This window comes from Callithrix jacchus, chromosome 10, assembly GCF_049354715.1.
Source record: "Callithrix jacchus isolate 240 chromosome 10, calJac240_pri, whole genome shotgun sequence".
In the NCBI taxonomy this organism is placed as follows: Eukaryota; Metazoa; Chordata; class Mammalia; order Primates; family Cebidae; genus Callithrix; species Callithrix jacchus.
Window position 1 is genome coordinate 123,450,124 of NC_133511.1, and position 17,284 is coordinate 123,467,407.

Genomic DNA, 17,284 nt, shown 5'->3' on the forward strand with positions numbered 1-17,284 from the left:
CAAGGAGCTCACAGTGCAAGCCCTGGCCTGCACACCTCCAGGGCCCAGGTGCTCCCTGGTGGTTGGCCAGTGGTTCCATTGCCAGGCCACTTGGACTACTGGAAAATCCCCTCCATGCTCTTTCAAGCCCTCAGATCCCAAACTGCTTCCTGAAACATCAGATCACCCAGCCCCGGTGTGCTTACCCATAGGAAGTAAGATGTCAGGCTCCGTCCCAGGCAGTCCATGATATTGAAGAGGAGGAAGCAGCAGATGGGGTTGAAGAACTGACCTGCGAGGGAAAGGGCTGCAGCTCATAGTGGTCCCCAACTCCCCTCACCCCTCCTCTTCCCTTTGTGCTCCCTGCCCTGTCGGCTTCTGCACCCCTACACTCACTCCACTTCCCAGGACTGGTGGAGCTGGTCACCATGGCTGTGATGGCGGGGAAGACGGACAGGGTGACTGTGAAGACCAACACAAGGCACAGCGCCGTCAGCCAGATCTGGGAGCCAGAGGCAGGGGTGTGAGCAAGCAGGGCAGTCCCAGGGCCCCACCCTCTGGCTGAAGCCCATTCCGGGAGCAGGACACTTGGGGCCTGGCCCAGCTGTGTCCCTGACCCACTATGACCCTATGACCTTGGGGAAGACAATGTAAGACCCATTCTTCCCCAGGGATGGTGGTTGGGGGCTATATCCAAGCCAAACCTTCTGGAAGACAATGAAAACTGAAGGTTTTTCTGGCTCCTGGGGCTCATCTGGCTCCGGTTCCGGCTCCTTCTCCAGGTCAAGATCCAGGGTCAGAGCTACCCTTTGGGGACTATTGGGAATCCCATTCTTCTCATCTGGGGCAAGCGGGGAGGGGGAAGGGTCATCCTGTGACCCAGGTTTCCCGACCTCTAGGCCCTACAGAGAAATTCCCAGCAGTTAAAACAAGTGATCCTTGGCCAGGCACGGTGGCTCACACCTGTAATCCCAACACTTTGGTAGGCCAAGGTGGGCAGATTGCTTGAGCCCAGGAGTTCGAGACCAGCCTGGGCAACATGGTGAATCCCCATCTCTACAAAAATACAAAAATTAGCCGGGCATGGTGACCTGCACCTATAGTCTCAGCTACTTGGGAGGCTGAGACAGGAGGATCACTTGAGCCCAGAAGATTGAGGTTGTAGTGAGCTATGATTGTGCCACTGCACTGCAGCCCAGGAGACAGAGTGAGATCCTGCCTCAAAACCAAACCAAAACAAAAAACCAGTGATCTTCCTCCAACCCAGGCTGCAGGCGAAGGGAATTCACGATGGAAAGGCATAGCTACCAGGAAGCGCATGCATGGGTCAGGCATGAGCGAAGCACCTTAGATGGATTATCTCATGACCATTGCTTTACAACACTTGGAGGTTCAGTGGGGTGCAGGGGCTAAGTGTTCATCTCAGGCACATAGCTGAGATGTTGTGAAACCAGGATTCAAATTCAGAGGTCTTTGGATCCAAAATTTGCAGGTATGGAAGCTCTACTGCCTCCTCATTGTATAGAGGTGGAAAGAGGCCTGAAGAACAGCAGGGAGAACTTTACCCTTCCCAGCTGCCCATCATGATCTTCCTATTTGCACAAGGCTGCTGGGGTGGGCTCCGGCTGCAGAGGGAACTGGTTCCCAGGGGAAGTGGCTCTAGCTTCCCCTGCATCTCCCACTTCCCCAGAAGGGTCTCAGGGCTTACCGGAATGGAGGAGCTCAGCTTTGGTCTCCAGCTCCTGAGCTTGGGCCTGGGATGGTTTCTTGGCCAGGTAGTAGCGGGCAAACTTCTGCAGAGGACAGGAAAGTGTTGGGCCTGCCTGGCTTGACTGAGGTGTCTGGATCCCTCCCCACACCATTGGTCTAGAGGCTGGAGTCCCTCAGCATCTTCTCTAGCCGTCAGGGCTGAGGCCAGGTGTCCTTTGCCTCCCCTGGCCTTTCTCAGGGCCTCAGACTCAGGACTCGTCGGAGATGCTTTGAGGTGGGGACTCGAGCCCAACAGCAGGCTTACCAGGTGAGGCAGGCTCAGGTAACACACAATGGACATGAGGATGCCCACACAGGGCGTGATGAAGTACCCCAAGGCGGATGTCTGGGCGTCCACACCACCTGCAGAGAAACGTCAGCTGCAGAGAGAGGTACCTGGTCCCGCCGGCTCCCACAGGGCTCCCACCTCCTGTCCCATTTCCCACTGTGCACTTCTCAGACCCACTCCCAGCCTCTTCCACTCCACCCTTCACTGACAGACTTGGGAACCTTGTACAGGGCCCCAGAGCAGCCCTACACTTCTCTCACTTTTCTCTATGCATCATTTCTGTTGAGCACATACTATGTGCCAGGAGCCTTCTCGTATTGCGTGCTCATTACAATCTAAGCAGGGAGCTATAACAATCACACAAGTGGAGAAACTAGCACAGAGGTGACAAGCCTTGTCCAATGCCCCCAGCTAATGAGAACTGAAGCTGATTCAAACCCAAGTCTACCTGAATCCCAAACCCATCCCCTCATCCTTCAACTTCAACACTTGCTGTCACATGCCAGTGTTGGCCGCAGGAATCCTGCCCCTGGCCCTGAATTAACCCGGTCCTCACTTGGTTATTACTCCTCCTCCACTTCCAGGGCCCATGGGCCCCACTCCCTAGCTCCAGACCCAATCCCCATTTCCATATCACCCCCTCACCTCCATCTTCACTCAGAACCCAGGTTCTTGCTCTCACATGCCCTCTCTGCTCCCCAAACCTCAGAGGCCACCCCAGCCCTCCAGCCACTCAATTGCACTTACTGGCCATGGACAGGAGCATGGCAAGGGCAGCAAAGATCCCAGCCAGGCCCTGGCCGCTGAGGAAGAGGGTGCTGTAGGTAGAAGGCATGATGCCCAGCTGCCCGAAGAGGCTGCCCTGTAGGACTGCACTGAAGGCTGCGGAGGGACAGGGATGGGGGCTGGTGCTCAACTGGGCAGGCCTCAGAGGCTTGCTGGAGGAGGTGTCCGCTGGATGCACAGGGGACTCTGGACAAGGTTGAGCAGGTGTGAGCTTCCCTAGGGACTCTGGGCACTCGGGGCAACACCTGCCATTCAGTCCTCTTCTGAGGTGCAGCCATTGGTCTGTGGAGCTGTCGACCAGGAGGCCTGCTCCTAGGGCACTGTGAGGCCTGGACAAGTGACTCTTCCTCTCCCTCTGGGCCTCAGTTTCTTCACTAGGGATATGAGCAACTATGAGGCTGTCTTCCCTTCTCAGATATGCTGGGCCCTTTCAGAGATGAGGAGGCCAGGCTGAAGCCCTGCATGGGCTGGCTGGGGATGGGGCAGAGATGCTCACAGTTGATGAAGCAGACGGAGGCCATGGTGATGGAGAAGAAGGGTCTGGGGCTCATGTCCACCTTGACCAACGCTGCCGTCAGGGCAAAGAGCAGCAGTATCGCCAGCAGGCTGCCCAGAATGCGCACTGTCTCCGGGATGCTGCTCAGAGGGGGCAGAGTGGATCAGTGTGGCCCAGGCCAGAGGAAGTTGGGGAAGGAGGTTCAGCAATGGAGCTGGACAGTAGGGCTGGGGGGGGGATAGGGGTGGGAGTCAGGGGTGTGGAGGCCTTCCTGGGCCCAAATGAAGCTGCCTCGGCAGGGGGCACAGGAGCCAGGGCAGGCCTCTCACCATTGGTACAGGAAGGAGTTGAGAAGGGTGAAGAGCAGCAGGGGCAGCTGGGACAACAGCGTCACCCAGTTGTTGAAGTTGAAGGCGTCCTCGGGGGCCGTGTGGTTGGTGCTCAGGGTCCTGGCTGTGCTATTGCTGTCTCCTGCCAGTCTCGCCTGGAAGTACTGCCAGGTGGGGAGGTGATGGAGGGTCAGCACCTCTCAGCATTCCCCCACCACCTTCCCCGTCACTTATGGCTTCCTAATGTCTGCTGGGGCTTGTCTGCCAAGTCCTTGTTCTGTCCCCAGCACCCAGCAGCACACAGTCAGAGCTCCCTTCATGAATATGTGCTAAGTTGAATACTGAAGTCTGGGACAGATCCCAAGTATTAGGAGACCCCAACACAAGCCTTGATCCGGCCTTGGACGGCCACTCCTCTTCAGTGCCCTGGTTCCAGCCCCCACCTCTACTCCTGCAGCAGCTGCTAGATTCATTCATTCCACGGGTATTTACTGTGCACCTACGTCAGCCGGGCTCTGGCCTAGGTGCTGACCAACTGCATTCTCTCTAGAGCACATAGCCTGCCATTCCTCTGCTTAACCTCAATACCGTGCTCCATGCCTCCCCGATGCCTGCAGGGCAAAGGCCCACATAAAATAGCCCTTCAGAATCAGATCCCAATCTCCCTTTGTACCTCATCTTCTGCTCCATCCTGCTAAGCTCCAGGCAGTCCTGGCTCTGGATCTCTCTCTCAACAGGCTGGCTCTCTCTTGCCTGTCTGCCTTGGCATGGCTGTCACCGCTGCCTGGAATGCCCTCAAGGCCACACCCCTCCTTATGCACTCTGCCAGCCCTACTCCCAACTTACAAATCTCTTCCACAAAGCCGAAGGAACTTTCTCCCACCCCTGGGGACCCCCTGCAAGCCTGGGATGGCACGAATCATGTTACATTACTAATAGCTCTTTGGCCCCCTCTTGCTCACAAGACCAGGGGCTGATTCGTCTCTGGGTTTCCAAGTCCCAGCACAGAGCCAGGTACCCAAGAGGCATCTTTGTTGCAATGAATACAGATGAATTACCCGGTCCCAAAGACAATGCAAACCCTACATTCCTGCCTTTCCTGAAGAGCCTCCCTGCTGTTTCCTCCTGTGTCCCCAGTGCCTGCTCCACAGTAGGTGTACAGTTTGTTGAATGAATGAATGAATGTTATTCATGGTATTTCAAAGAAAATCAAAGGTTCAGTAACCGACTTTTGGGGTGACTGACTCAGGAATAGCAACACATAGAGGAAGTAAGCAGGCAGCGCCTTGGCTCGTGCCAGACCCCGTGGGCTGGTGGCCTTGCTCCTCTGCGATGCGGGCATTCCTGAATTTCTGCTTTCCTAGCCATTGGGGAAGCATTCCCCTCTCTGAGGCTCCGAGCTTCAGTACACAATGAGCACAAGAGGGGTCACAGGCGCGCGGTGAAGCGCCCGTATAAACCTCATCCTAAAGGGCGGGAGGGAGGGAGGGGTGCTGGCTGTGGCCACGGGCTGCCACTCCACCGCGAGTCTCACCGGGATGGCGGTAATGAAGAAGTTCCAGGGAAGAAGGGTGCCCAGACCCAGGATAAAGAAGCTGATCCCGACCAGGTGGTAGCTGTGGGGATCGGTGGGGAAGGTCACCCCGAGGACGCACCCGCCTCCGCGGGCCCTCCCGCCTCCCAGGCCGCCCCCTCCGGAGCGGACTACAACCCCCATCACCCCGGCTCCGGCGGCCGAGGGAGTCGGCTGATGGGAATTGTAGTTCGATCCGGTCTTCTTTGAGCCTCGGAGCGCTTCCAGGGATCCGGTCTGCAACGCCCCTGGCCACTCGGGTCCCAGTCCGTACCCACCCCAGCCCACTCACCTGTCCCGCGGGGCGTCTCCTCGTGCCATGGCCGCCGCTGCAGGTGCGCCTGGGTGAAAGGGGCGGGGAAGCCGCACCTGCACCTGCGCAGGTGCCGAGGGCCGCAGGACCCGGGGCCGGGGGGCGGGTCTCACCAAATCTCGGTGCGGGGCGGCGGGAGCCGCGCAGGGAGCCCCGGGCGGATTTCGGTTAGTCTGGTGCTCCGCAGGCTGGGACCTGGGCTCCGCCCCCGGGGCGGGGACAGAGGGTCGCGCCACCCCTGTCTCCATCCCCCACCCGCCGCAGGGACTCAGGACTCCGGCTCGGGCCCCGCCCCACCTCCCTGCCGGCACAGCCCCTCCCCGCAGCCCCGGTCCCCTCCGCGGGCGCGGGTCCCGGATCCCTGCGGGGGAGGGGAAGGCGGCGGGAGGGGCAGGGAGTAACCTCACCCCCACCCCCCGCTGAGAGCTCTTTGGGGGCAGCCCTGGCGCGGGACTCTTCCCTCTTCGCCAGCTCCTAGATGATGCCAGAGCCGCTCCTGCGACCCCTAACGCCGGAGCGCACGGGGGAGACCCCTAACTAGGGAGCCGCTGCGGAGCCCCTCCTAGAGTGTAACCCGAGCCCGGCCGGAGCCGCCGCGGTTCGCCCGCAGTCCTGGCGGGCTTCGCCTAGCTGGGTCCCCGGGAGTGCCTGGAAAAAACAGCATTACTTTCGGCGGTCCCACGCCACATCGCATTAAATATAGTGAGATGCACCCACTCCCCACTTTTTTTTTCTGTTTAAAAAAAAAAAAGCTTTGAAAAGATTAGAAATCATTAATTTGCTCCTACTCTTATGATCTTCGAATAGGTGCGGGTTCTCTACAATCCCGGGCGTATCCGGGACGCTGGAGAAGTGAGAGGCCCTAAATCGCAAACTATTTTCTCTTTCTTTCTTTCTTTCTTTCATTCCCCCCCCTCCCCCCGGAGTCTGGCTCTGTCGCCCAGGCGGAAATGCAGTGGCGCCATCTCTACCTCCGCCTCTCAGGCAAGTTCAAGCGGTGCAGGTGCCTTAGCCTCCCGAGTAGCTGTGACTAGACACGCGCCACTACGCCCAGCTAATTTTTGTATTTTTAGTAGAGACGGGGTTTCACCACCTCTACTAAAGAGATGGCCAGGCTAGTCTAGAACTCGTCTTCTGGCCGGGCTGGTCTTGAACTTGTGACCTCAGGTGATCGCAGTCCTCAGCCTCCCAAAGTGTTGGGATTACAGGCGTGAGCCTCCGCTTCCAGCCACAAACTATTTTCTTAAGCAATGACATTTTATAGCCATTCCCAGGTTGTTTGTGTTTTTCCACCAGCCGACTGTGAGTCTGGAAGGGCAAAGACTGTGCTTGTCTGGTCCACTGGTTTACCGGCAGCCTCTAGCGCCACTGAGTGATAAATGGGTTGTAGTAACATGCAGGTGATTTTAGGGAGAACAAGGACAGCATGAAATCAGGCTAGAAAAGAAAGTTATTCTTTCAAGCTTCTGAATATGTCAAGGGTGTTAACAGGTTGCTAACATTTCTTAATCTGCCCACCCCCATCCCTATCCCTCAGCCTCAGGGCAACTGCTGACAATTCTATCAAAAGTTATTAACTTGTATTTTCCTTATATTATTTTTATGGCAACTGTATTTTCAGGGTTACTCAGACTAGTTTCCTATTTATGATCATATCAACTTTTCTTTGAAAAATCAATTTATTTATGGAAAATGAGTCATTTAAAGAAAACCAAGTGAGGACGCTGGGGCAGCCCCCTATGGCACAGGTTGTGAAGGAAGGACTTGAAGAATGGAGGTTGGGGAGCACTGTATTTGTTGAGACAGTGAAGGGAGAGGATGAGGGCATTTCAGGGAGAGAACAGCCTGTCCCAAGACAAGGGACAAGAGAGTGCTGACACATTCTGGGACATACAAATAGATTCCATTGGCCGGCATTGGTGGGAGGAGGGGACAGAGTCTCTACAGCAGCCAGGCTGGTTATGGCAAGCCTGAGGGCTGAGTAAGGAGTTGAGATTTCATTTCAAAGGACAGGCAGTCAGCTGGGGCGAATTTCATCATCCTTGTAATAAATATTTTGTTACTATCCTGCAATGCAATTCATATAGAGCAAAACCTACTTATACACAAAAACATTTGATGTCGATATAATATCCTGATTGTACTGCAGAGGAGTCATAAAGGAAATTATTTAGTAAGGACACAATATGTATGAATGTGTTCATATTGATGGTACATGAAGCTGTCAGATGCTTGCCCTCTTTATAAAACTGCAGTGAATCCACGGCTGCAAACGCGTGTGCGATACAAGCATGCAGTGAGACTGGCCACTCAGAGACCACTAGTTTGCCAGGATTTTCTTTTTCTTTCTTTCTTTTTTTTTTTTTTTTTTTGAGATGGAGTTTTGCTCTTGTTGCCCAGGCTGGAGTGCAATGGCGCAATTTGGGCTCACCTCAACCTTCACCTCCTAGGTTCAAGTGATTCTCCTGCCTCAGCCTCCTGAGTAGCTGGGATTACAGGTGTGCACCACCACGCCTGGCTAATTTTGTATTTTTAGTAGAGATAGGGTTTCTCCATGTTGGTCAAGCTGTTCTCGAACTCCTGACCTCAGGTGATCCTCCCGCCTCAGCCTCTCAAAGTGCTGAGATTACGAGCATGAGCCACCTCGCCTGGCCTCTTTTCTTCTTTAAAAAAACTTTTTAAATCATTTATGTTTAAAATTTTATTTTTATTTATTTATTTTATTGATGCATAATAGATGTACATATTTTTAGGGTGTATGTGGTAATTTAATATATTCATATAATGTGTAAAGATCAAATTAAGGTAATGTTATGAACATCTTGCATTGATATGGTGTATTTGTTACAATTAATGCACCAATATTGATACATTATTATTAACAACTCTAAAGTCCATAAGCTACAGTCAAGATTCACTCTTGGCGTTGTACATTCTATGGGTTTTGACAAATGCATAATGTCACAGAATAATTTCTACCGTACAGAATAATTTCACCTCCCTAAAAGTCCCTTGGGCTTTACCTATTCATTATCCCTTCCCTCCATCTCCTGAACCACTGATCTTTTTATTGTCTCTACGGTTTTGCCTTTCCCAAAATGTCATAAAATTGGAATCATACAGTATGCAGCCATTCTAACAGGCTTTTTTTTTTTTTGCCATACAACTTTCATTTAATATATATTGCATAATCTAAGACAAATATAAGTAAAGTAATGTTTTAAAACTCTGAACTGGGCCAGGTGTGGTGGCTCATGCCTGTAATCCTAGTACTTTGGGAAACCAAGGAAGGTAGATCTCTTGAGGCCAGAAGTTCAAGACCAGCCTGGGCAACATGGCAAAACCCATGTAGATTAAAAATACAAAAAAATTAGCTGGACATGGTGGTGTGTGCCTGTAGTCTCAGCTACCCGGGAGGCCGAGGTGGGAGAATCACCTAAACCTGGGAAGTTGAGGCTGCAGTGAGCTATGTTTGCACCATGACACTCTAGCCTAAGCCGTAAGAGTGACACCCTGTCTCAAAATTTAAGGTAATTATGATAGTTACATTTTTGATTTTGTAATGCCACATGACTTGTCTTCTCTGATCTTTGATATTTCCTTAGATGTGGAGGTAGCATTATCCTTTTCAAATTCCAACTGAAAATCAAATGTCAGGGGTATAGCCATAGTTGTTTTTCTTCCTTCATTCTGAAACCTCTTTATCTTTGCTCTTCTGGCCAAGATTATCTCTGCTTGCTTAGCAAGGACATCTAACTTCTTTAAGATTTTTTCTGCCATTGTCAGTCAGTAAATCCCTTTGGTACCCTTGCTTTGATTTCCATTCCCAGCACCCTTCTTCAGACCTTCGGGTTGTCACTTACCATCCTTTGGGTTACTGCTCTATACACCCCCCTAGTTTGCCTGCCCCAAAGCTTCCTCCTCATTCCTCAAATATTGATTCTTCAAAATGCCATCAGGCTGGGTATGGTGGCTCACACCTGTAATCCCAGCACTTTGGGAGGCCAAGGCAGGCAGATCACTTGAGGTCAGAAGTTCGAGACCAGCCTGGCCAACATGATGAAACCCCATCTCTACCCCTCATCTCCTTTCCTCTCTCTTCCGGCTCCACGGGTTACTCGCCCCGCATCCACCCTTCCGTCCCTTAGCAACGCATCCCCTGTCCATAGAAACCGGTTCCCGAGCTCTGCCCACCTCTGAAAGGCCTAAAGAGCAGAGTTCTCTTCTCAGAGGGCCTTCGCCCACAGACTTTTGTCACTTTTTTTTTTTTTTGAGACAGTGTCTCACTCTGTTGCCCAGGCTGGAGTACAGTGGCATGATCTTGGCTCGCTGCAACTTCCACCTCCCGGGTTCAAGCGGTTGTCCTGCCTTAGACCCCCAAGTAAGTGGGATTATAGGTGTGAGCTCCCACACCCAGCTAATTTTGTGTTTTTAGTAGAAATGGGGTTTCACCATGTTGGCCAGGCTGGTCTCCAACTCCTGACCTCAAGTGATCCACCTGCCTCAACCTCCCAAACTGCTGAGATTACAGGTGTGAACCACTGCACCCAGCCTGGCTTCTTTCACTTATATGTGTGTTTAAGGTTCCTCCATGTCTTTTCATGGCATGATAACTCATTTTTTTTTAATTTTTTAATGTTTTAAACTTTTTGAGATGGAGTTTCACTCTTGTCGCCTAGACTGGAGTGCAGTGGCACAATCTTGACTCACTGCAACCTCCACCTCCCAGGTTCAAGTGATTCTCCTGCCTCAGCCTCCCAAGTAGCTGGGCTTACAGGTGCTTGCTACCATGCCCGGCTAATTTTTGTATTTTTAGCAGAGACAGCGTTTTGCCATGCTGGCTAGGCTGGTCTCAAACTCCTGGCCTCAAGTAAGCCTCCTGCCTCGACTCCCGAAGTGCTGGGATTACAGGCAGGAGCCGCTGTGCCCAGACAACTCATTTATTTTTATTGCTAAATAATACTCCATTGTATGAATTGCCACAGTTCGTTTATCCATTTACCTATTTCAGGACATCTTGGTTGCTTCCATGTTTTGGTGATCACAAATAAAGATTCTATACGCAATTGTGTGTAGGTTTTTGTGTGGACATAACTTTTCAATTTATTTGGGTTAAATACACAGGAGCGCCATTGCTAGATCATATGGTAAGACTGTTTAGTTGGTAAGAAACTGCCAAACTGTCTTCCAAAGTTCCTCTCCCATTTTTTATCTCCACCAACAATGAAACAATTCCTGGTGCTTCACATTTTTGTGGGCCTGGTGTTGTGTTTGAGTTTAGCCATTCTAATAAGTATGCAATGATATCTTGTTTTATGTATGTATGTATGTTTTATTTATTTTTGAGACAGAATCCTCTTTCGCCAGGCACCAGGCTGGAGTGCAGCGGCGTGATCTCGGCTCACTGCAACCTCCGCCTCCTGGCTTCAAGCAATTCTCCTGCCTCAGCCTCCTCAGTAGCTGGGACTATAGGCTCAGGCCCCCACACCCAGCTAATTTTTGTTTTTTAGTAGAGACAGGGTTTCACTATGTTGGCCAAGACGGTCTCGAACTCCTGACCTCGTGATCTGCCCGCCTTGGCCTCCCAAAGTGTTGGGATTACAAGTGTGAGCCACCATGCCTACCCCTTTTTTGTATATTTTGGATAACAGTCTCTTATCAAATGGAAAATATTTTATTCCAGTCCGTGGCTTGTCTCTTCATTCTCTCAACGGTGTCTTTTGCAGAGGAGAACGTTTTAATTTGAATGAATCCAACCTATACTACTTATTTCAGGCACTGTGCCTTTGGAGTTGTATCTGCAAAGTTATCACTATACCCAAGATGATCTAGATTTTCTCCTATGCTATCTTCTAGAAGTTTTATATAGTACGTACAGCTTAGACATTTTATATAGCTTTGCATTTTACATGACCAACTTTTTTTTTTTTGAGACAAGACTCGCTCTGTCGCCCAGGCTGGAGTGCAGTGTCACAATCTTGGCTCACTGCAACCTCCACTTCTAGGGTTCAAGTGATTCTCCTGCCTCAGTCTCCCAAGTAGCTGGGACTACATGTGCGTGCCACCATACCTGGCTAACTTTTGCATTTTCAGTAGAGATGGGGTTTCGCCATATTGGCCAGGTTGGCACATGATCAATTTTGAGCTAACATTTGTGAATGTCTGTGTCTAGATTCATTTTTTGCACGTGGATGTCCAGTTGTTCCAGCACTATTAGTTGAAAAGAATGTCTTCGCTTTGTTGTCTATATTTATGTGGCTCTATTTCTGGGCTCTCAATTCTGTTTCATTTGATCTATTTAGTGAAAGAACAGACAAATAAATAGATTTGTCTGTTCTTTCACTATCACAGCACACTGTCTTGATTACTGTAGCCATATATATATATATATATTTTTTTTTTTTTTGAGACAGTCTTGCTCAATCTCTCAGGCTGGAGTGCAGTGGTGCAGTCTCGGCTCACTGCAACCTCTGCGTCCCAGGTTCAAACGATTCTCCTGCCCCAGCCTCCTGAGTAGCTGGGACTACAGGTGTGCACCACCACACCCAACTACTTTTTGTATTCTTAGTAGAGATAGGGTTCACCATAGTGGTCAGGCTGGTCTTGAACTCCTGACCTCCCTCCTCTGCCTCCCAAAGTGCTGGGATAACAGGAGTGAGCCACTGCGCCTGGCCACTACATTAAGTATTTAAGTTGGGTAGTGTCTGTTCTCTGACTTTGTTCTTTTTCTATATCGTGTTGGTTATTCTGAGTCTTTTGACACTTCATCTAAGCTTTAGAATCAGTTTGTCAATATCCACAAAATAATTTCCTGGGATTTTGGTTAGAATCACACTGATTCTATAGATCAAGTTGGGAAGGGAGATATCTTAACAATATGGAGCTTTCCTATCCATGAACATGGACTATCTCTCCATTTTATTTTATTTTATTTATTTTGAGACAAGGTTTCACTCTGTTGCCCAGGCTAGAGTGCAATGGTGCGGTGACAGCTGACTGTAGACTCGCCCTCCTGGGCTCAGGTGATCCTCCCACCTCAGCCTCCTGAGTAGCTGGAACCATAGGCATGTGCCACCACACCCAGCTAAGCTTTTAATTTTTTGCAGAGCTGAAGTCTCGCTCTGTTGCCCAGGCTGGTCCCAAACTCTTGGACTCAAGTGATCCTCCCACCTTGGCCTCCCAAAGTGCTGGAATCATAGGCATGAGCCACCAGTCCCAGACCTCTCCATTTATTTCATTCTTCTTTGATATCTTTCATCAGAGTCCTGTAGTTTTCCTCATATAGATCTTGCATAGTTTGTTATATTTATTACACCTAAGTATTTCCATTTCTGAGATGCTAATGGAAGTTATAATGTGCTTTAAATTTGCTTATTCATTGCTATATATGAGAAAATGATTGGCTTTTGAAATTAACCTGTATCCTCCAGCCTTGCTATAATTAGTTATTAGTTAATAACTAATTATAGCTTATTAGTTCTAACTAATTATGCTTATTAGTTTCAGAAGCTTTTTTGATTCTTTCAAGTTTCCTACATAGAAAATTATGTCATGTGCAAACAAAGACAGCTTTATTTCTTCTTTCCCCATCTGTATGCCTTTTATTTCCTTTTCTTAACTTATTGTGTTGGCTAGAACTTCCAGTAGGTTGTTGAAAAGCAGTGGCGAGGGGACATTTTTGGATTGTCCCTGATCTTAGTGGGAAAGATTCAAGTTTGTCACTATAAAGTATATTGTTAGCTGTAGTTTTTTTGTAGATGCTCTTTATCAAATTGCTTTTTAATCCACAAAAATGTCAACTTCCCATGGTTCAATCTACTAAGAATGTGGGAAAACATTCATTGATTTGTAGTATTTTCTAATTTTTTTATAAGAAAGCTGAGAAGGCAATTTTTTAAAATAAGAAAGCTGATTTCTGAAGATCCTTGATGGCCAAGTGTTGTCAATGAACAATGCAGTGACTTGCTGAGTCGCCTGCTGCTAACTTTTTCTTAGGTGAGCCACAAAATCTCATTAGCTCCCAACTCATGTGAGAACAGACTTGTGGTTGGGAAATCTCATGGGAGCCCTTTAAAAAAAAATGATTCAAATTGAGCAAATATGTTGACTCTATAAAAGTCCATGAATCCATGATGATAATTTTAAAAGAAATAAAAAACAGGCCAGGCACAGTGGCTCACTCCTGTAATCCCAGCACTTTGAGAGGCTAAGGTAGGCATATCACTTGAGGCCACAAGTTCGAGGCCAGCCTGGCCAAGGTGGTGAAACCCCATCTTTGCTAAAAATACAAAAATTAGCCGGGTGTGATGGCGCATGTCTGTGGTCCCAGCTACTCAGGAGGCTGAGTCAGGAGAATTGCTTGAGCCCGGGAAGTGGAGGTTGCAGTGAGCTGAGAGTGCACCACTGCACTCCAGCCTGGGTAACAGAGTTAGACTCTGTCTCAAAAAAACAATAAAAAGGAATAAAAAGCAAACAAGCAAAAACAAAACAAAATAAAAAACCAACCCTCTTTGCCACTGCTGGAAGCAGTTGGCCGCACGACACCAACTCTTATCTCTGAATATTGGTAATTTAAGAAAGTATTCAGCATGTATGGTAAGTAATTAGGGTTGAAATCATCATGATTATTTGGTCTTTACTTTCTGTATTATATGTATTTTATATGTAATTATGCGTTTTTATATTTTTTCATATAGACGGAAAAATGTTGCAAAATATCAACAGTTGCCACCTAGGTTGTAGGTTTATGAGTGTTCATTGTGCTATTCTATCTTTCTGTAAGTTCGAAGCTGTCTATGAAAAAAAGTTTATGAAGTAAGAATTTCTCCTACTTTTCCTATTTAACCATTTGTCAGAAAGATATTTTCACATTTTGCCCAGTATTTTAGTTTCACTATACCAGGAGCAGTTTCTCTGAATCATATTACCTGATTCCTTATACTTGTTTTTATGTACTATCTGCATAGTTGTTCATTGTATAGCTAAACCAAAATGTTTTAAATTAGTCCACTATTGGCTGTGCATGGTGGCTCATGCCTGTAATCCCAATACTTTGGGAGGCCGAGATGGGAGGATCTCTTGAGGCCAGGAGTTCGAGACCAGCCTGGTCAACATAGTGAGACCTCATCTCCTAAAAAAAAAAAAAGGTAGTCCCTTATTGGACATTTAGATTAGATTGTTTCCAAACTAGAAAAAAATACAAAAAAAAAAAAAAGAAAGAAAGCATAAAATAAACAAGAAACCAAAACAATAAAAAAAAATAAAATAGATTATTTCCATTCCTCTGTTATTATAAATAATGGTGCAATAACCTTTGGGAATTTATCTGTAGGTGAAATTCTCGGAAGTGGAAATGCTTTTGAGGATATGTACACCTATAATTCTTTTTACACCTATAATTTTAATAGATGCTGCTAAATGGCTCTCTACAGCGATTGCACCAGTTCACATTTCCGCCAGCTACACAGGCTGCTGCCTGCTATCCAGCCAGCAGGATGCTGTTAATGTTTCGTTCTTAACTGTACTGCAGGTGGAAAACTGTATCAGTATAGTTTTAATTGGCATTTAACTTTTTGTTGTGGTTTAGCAACTTTTAATAGTTAAATCATATGAAGTTGTCAGTTTCATAAGTCAGAAGTCAATATTGGCAGCTGTATATGGTTCAAGCTAATCTATTAAAAAGCCTCTTTTTCTGAGAACTTTATGTTTTTTGCCCATTTTTCTACTGGGTGGTTGGTCTTTTTCTTCCTTCTTAATAGTGAAAGGCAGGAGGTCTTTATTTTGGGAAAACTAAACGTTTGTGTGTCACGTGAGTTGTGAATTTTTTCTTAGTTCGTCACTTGACTTTGATAATGGTAGTTTTTCTAAGCAGATTTTTTTTTGAGGTGGGGGGGGTCTCACTTTGTCACTCAGGCTGGAGTGCCGTGGTGTGATCTCAGCTCACTGCAACCTCCACTTCCCAGGCTCAAGCCAACCTCCTACCTCAGCCTCCTAAGTAGCTGGGACCACAGGTGCATGCCACTATGCCCGGCTGATTTTTTGAGATGGGGTTTCTCAAACTCCTGAGCTCAAGCAATCTGCCCACCTTGGCCTCTCAAAGTGCTGGGATTCCAGGCATAAGCCACTGCGCCTGGCCTATGCAGATATTCTTGATATGGACTTTGGTTACCTGGTTAAGTCACATTTGCCAAGTTTCTCTAGTATAAAGTTACTGTTTGTCATTTACATACTTTATTCTTCGGAGGCTAGTTGCTGAGTCCAGCCTACAGTCACAGGAGGATGGCACTAAGCTCTATCTCCTGGAGTAAGGAGTATCTCTGCTGGGCACGGTGGCTCACGCCTGCAATCCCAACCCTTTGGGAGGCTGAGGCAGGCAGATCACTTGAGGTCAGGAGTTCAAGACTAGCCTGGCCGACATGGTGAAATCCTGTCTCTACTAAAAATAAAAATAAATTAGCTGGGCGTGGTGACACGTGCCTGTAGTCCCAGCTACCTGGGAGGCTGAGGCATGAGAATTGCTTGAACCCAGGCGGCAGAGGTTGCAGTGAGCCAAGTTCAAGCCACTGCACTCCAGACTGGGTAACAGAGTGAGACTCCATCTCAATAAAAAGAAAGAGAGAGAGAAAGGTTAAGGGCGGGGGGGGGGGAGTGCCAAGATCTAGGCACTGGCAGCCAAAGTGATCATTTAAAAATGAAAATTGGATGATATCAATTTTCTGCTTACGATTTTGGATGGCTTCCGACCATACTCCCAGCTAGAGCTGGATCAATTTACAGCCTGCAAGAACCCACCTGAGTAGGCTCCTGCCCTCTCCTCAGCACCATCGCCAGCTCCTCTTCCCTTAGTGCATCAGGTCCCCGCTGTGCCAGCCCTTTTGGTTCCTGAAATATTCCAGGTTTTTTGTTCTCAAGGCCAAGAGGAGGGTGTCACCTCTGTGTGAGTAACTCTGATTCCTCCTGAAATGCCCCTTCCTAAGAAAGGTGTTTTCGAATGGCCTGTTCCTGTCCCATACCCAAGTTTCATTAGGCAGGACCCCGTGGTTTTTCTTCTGTGGTGGAGAATGCTTGCTACCCACCAGAAGCCTTTCTCTTCTTCTTTGGTGGGAATGGACTTGTAACTGGGCATGTCACGTGGTCTACGCTTCCTTTCCCAGGGTCCCTAGCCTCGTCCATATGCTAGGTTCTCTCTAGTCGATTTGTTGTTGTTGTTTTGTTTTTGTTTTTGAGACAAGGTCTTGCTCTGTTTCCCAGGCTGGAGTGCAGTGGTGCAATCTCGGCTCACTGCAACCTCTGCCTCCTGGGTTCAAGTGATTCTCCTGCCTCAGCCTCCCAAAGTGCTGGGATTAGAGGTGTGAGCCACCATGCCCAGCCTATAGCAGAATTTGACTGAAGTGACATGCGCTGCTTTCTGAAGTAGCCTACAGAAGTTCTCATTGCATGGCCTCCATGGTCTTTTCCCCATCCTGGGGCTGGAATGGCCACAACCAGAAGCTCATGGAAGCTTTGTGTGAAGGCAGCTCTGATGCCAGCCTGGGGACTTGGATGACAGCAGCGGACAGAGATCCTCACCAATCTGGAACCCCTACCCTAAACTATTATGTGAGAGAAAATCCAACATTGCTGGGGCCTATTTGTTTTGGCAGCTTAGCCTACCCCAATGAAAACGCCATCTCATTCCATTCTGATGCTCTCAGAGGTGTGGAGCAGAAAGGACAGTGACATGGAGGGAGCTTCTACTCTGAACAGAAGTTTACACTAGTGTTGAATTTTT

At 48.6% G+C, this 17,284-nt stretch overlaps 1 protein-coding gene across 12 annotated transcripts in view; it reads right to left on the bottom strand.

Moving 5' to 3' along the window:
* Window positions 1-5,711, bottom strand: part of SLC29A2 (solute carrier family 29 member 2) — a 9,615-nt gene extending 3,904 nt beyond the window's left edge. For 7 of the 12 annotated variants that reach the window (XR_013523499.1, XR_013523498.1, XM_009008513.5 and 4 more), the window contains exons 1-10: window positions 5,494-5,711; window positions 5,163-5,244; window positions 3,629-3,792; window positions 3,300-3,439; window positions 2,765-2,899; window positions 1,994-2,091; window positions 1,688-1,772; window positions 684-820; window positions 376-481; window positions 186-271 (exon numbers count right to left, since the gene is read on the bottom strand). Coding sequence is in view for 10 of the 12 variants with exons in the window: in XM_009008513.5 (XP_009006761.1) it covers window positions 186-271; window positions 376-481; window positions 684-820; window positions 1,688-1,772; window positions 1,994-2,091; window positions 2,765-2,899; window positions 3,300-3,439; window positions 3,629-3,792; window positions 5,163-5,244; window positions 5,494-5,522 (1,062 nt within the window). In the remaining 2 variants the exon portion in view is untranslated. The remainder of the gene's footprint in view (window positions 1-185; window positions 272-375; window positions 482-683; window positions 821-1,687; window positions 1,773-1,993; window positions 2,092-2,764; window positions 2,900-3,299; window positions 3,440-3,628; window positions 3,793-5,162; window positions 5,245-5,493) is intronic. The other 5 variants (XM_009008515.5, XM_035263396.3, XM_078341466.1 and 2 more) reach the window with 4 other exon arrangements.
* Window positions 5,712-17,284: the final 11,573 nt, after the last annotated feature.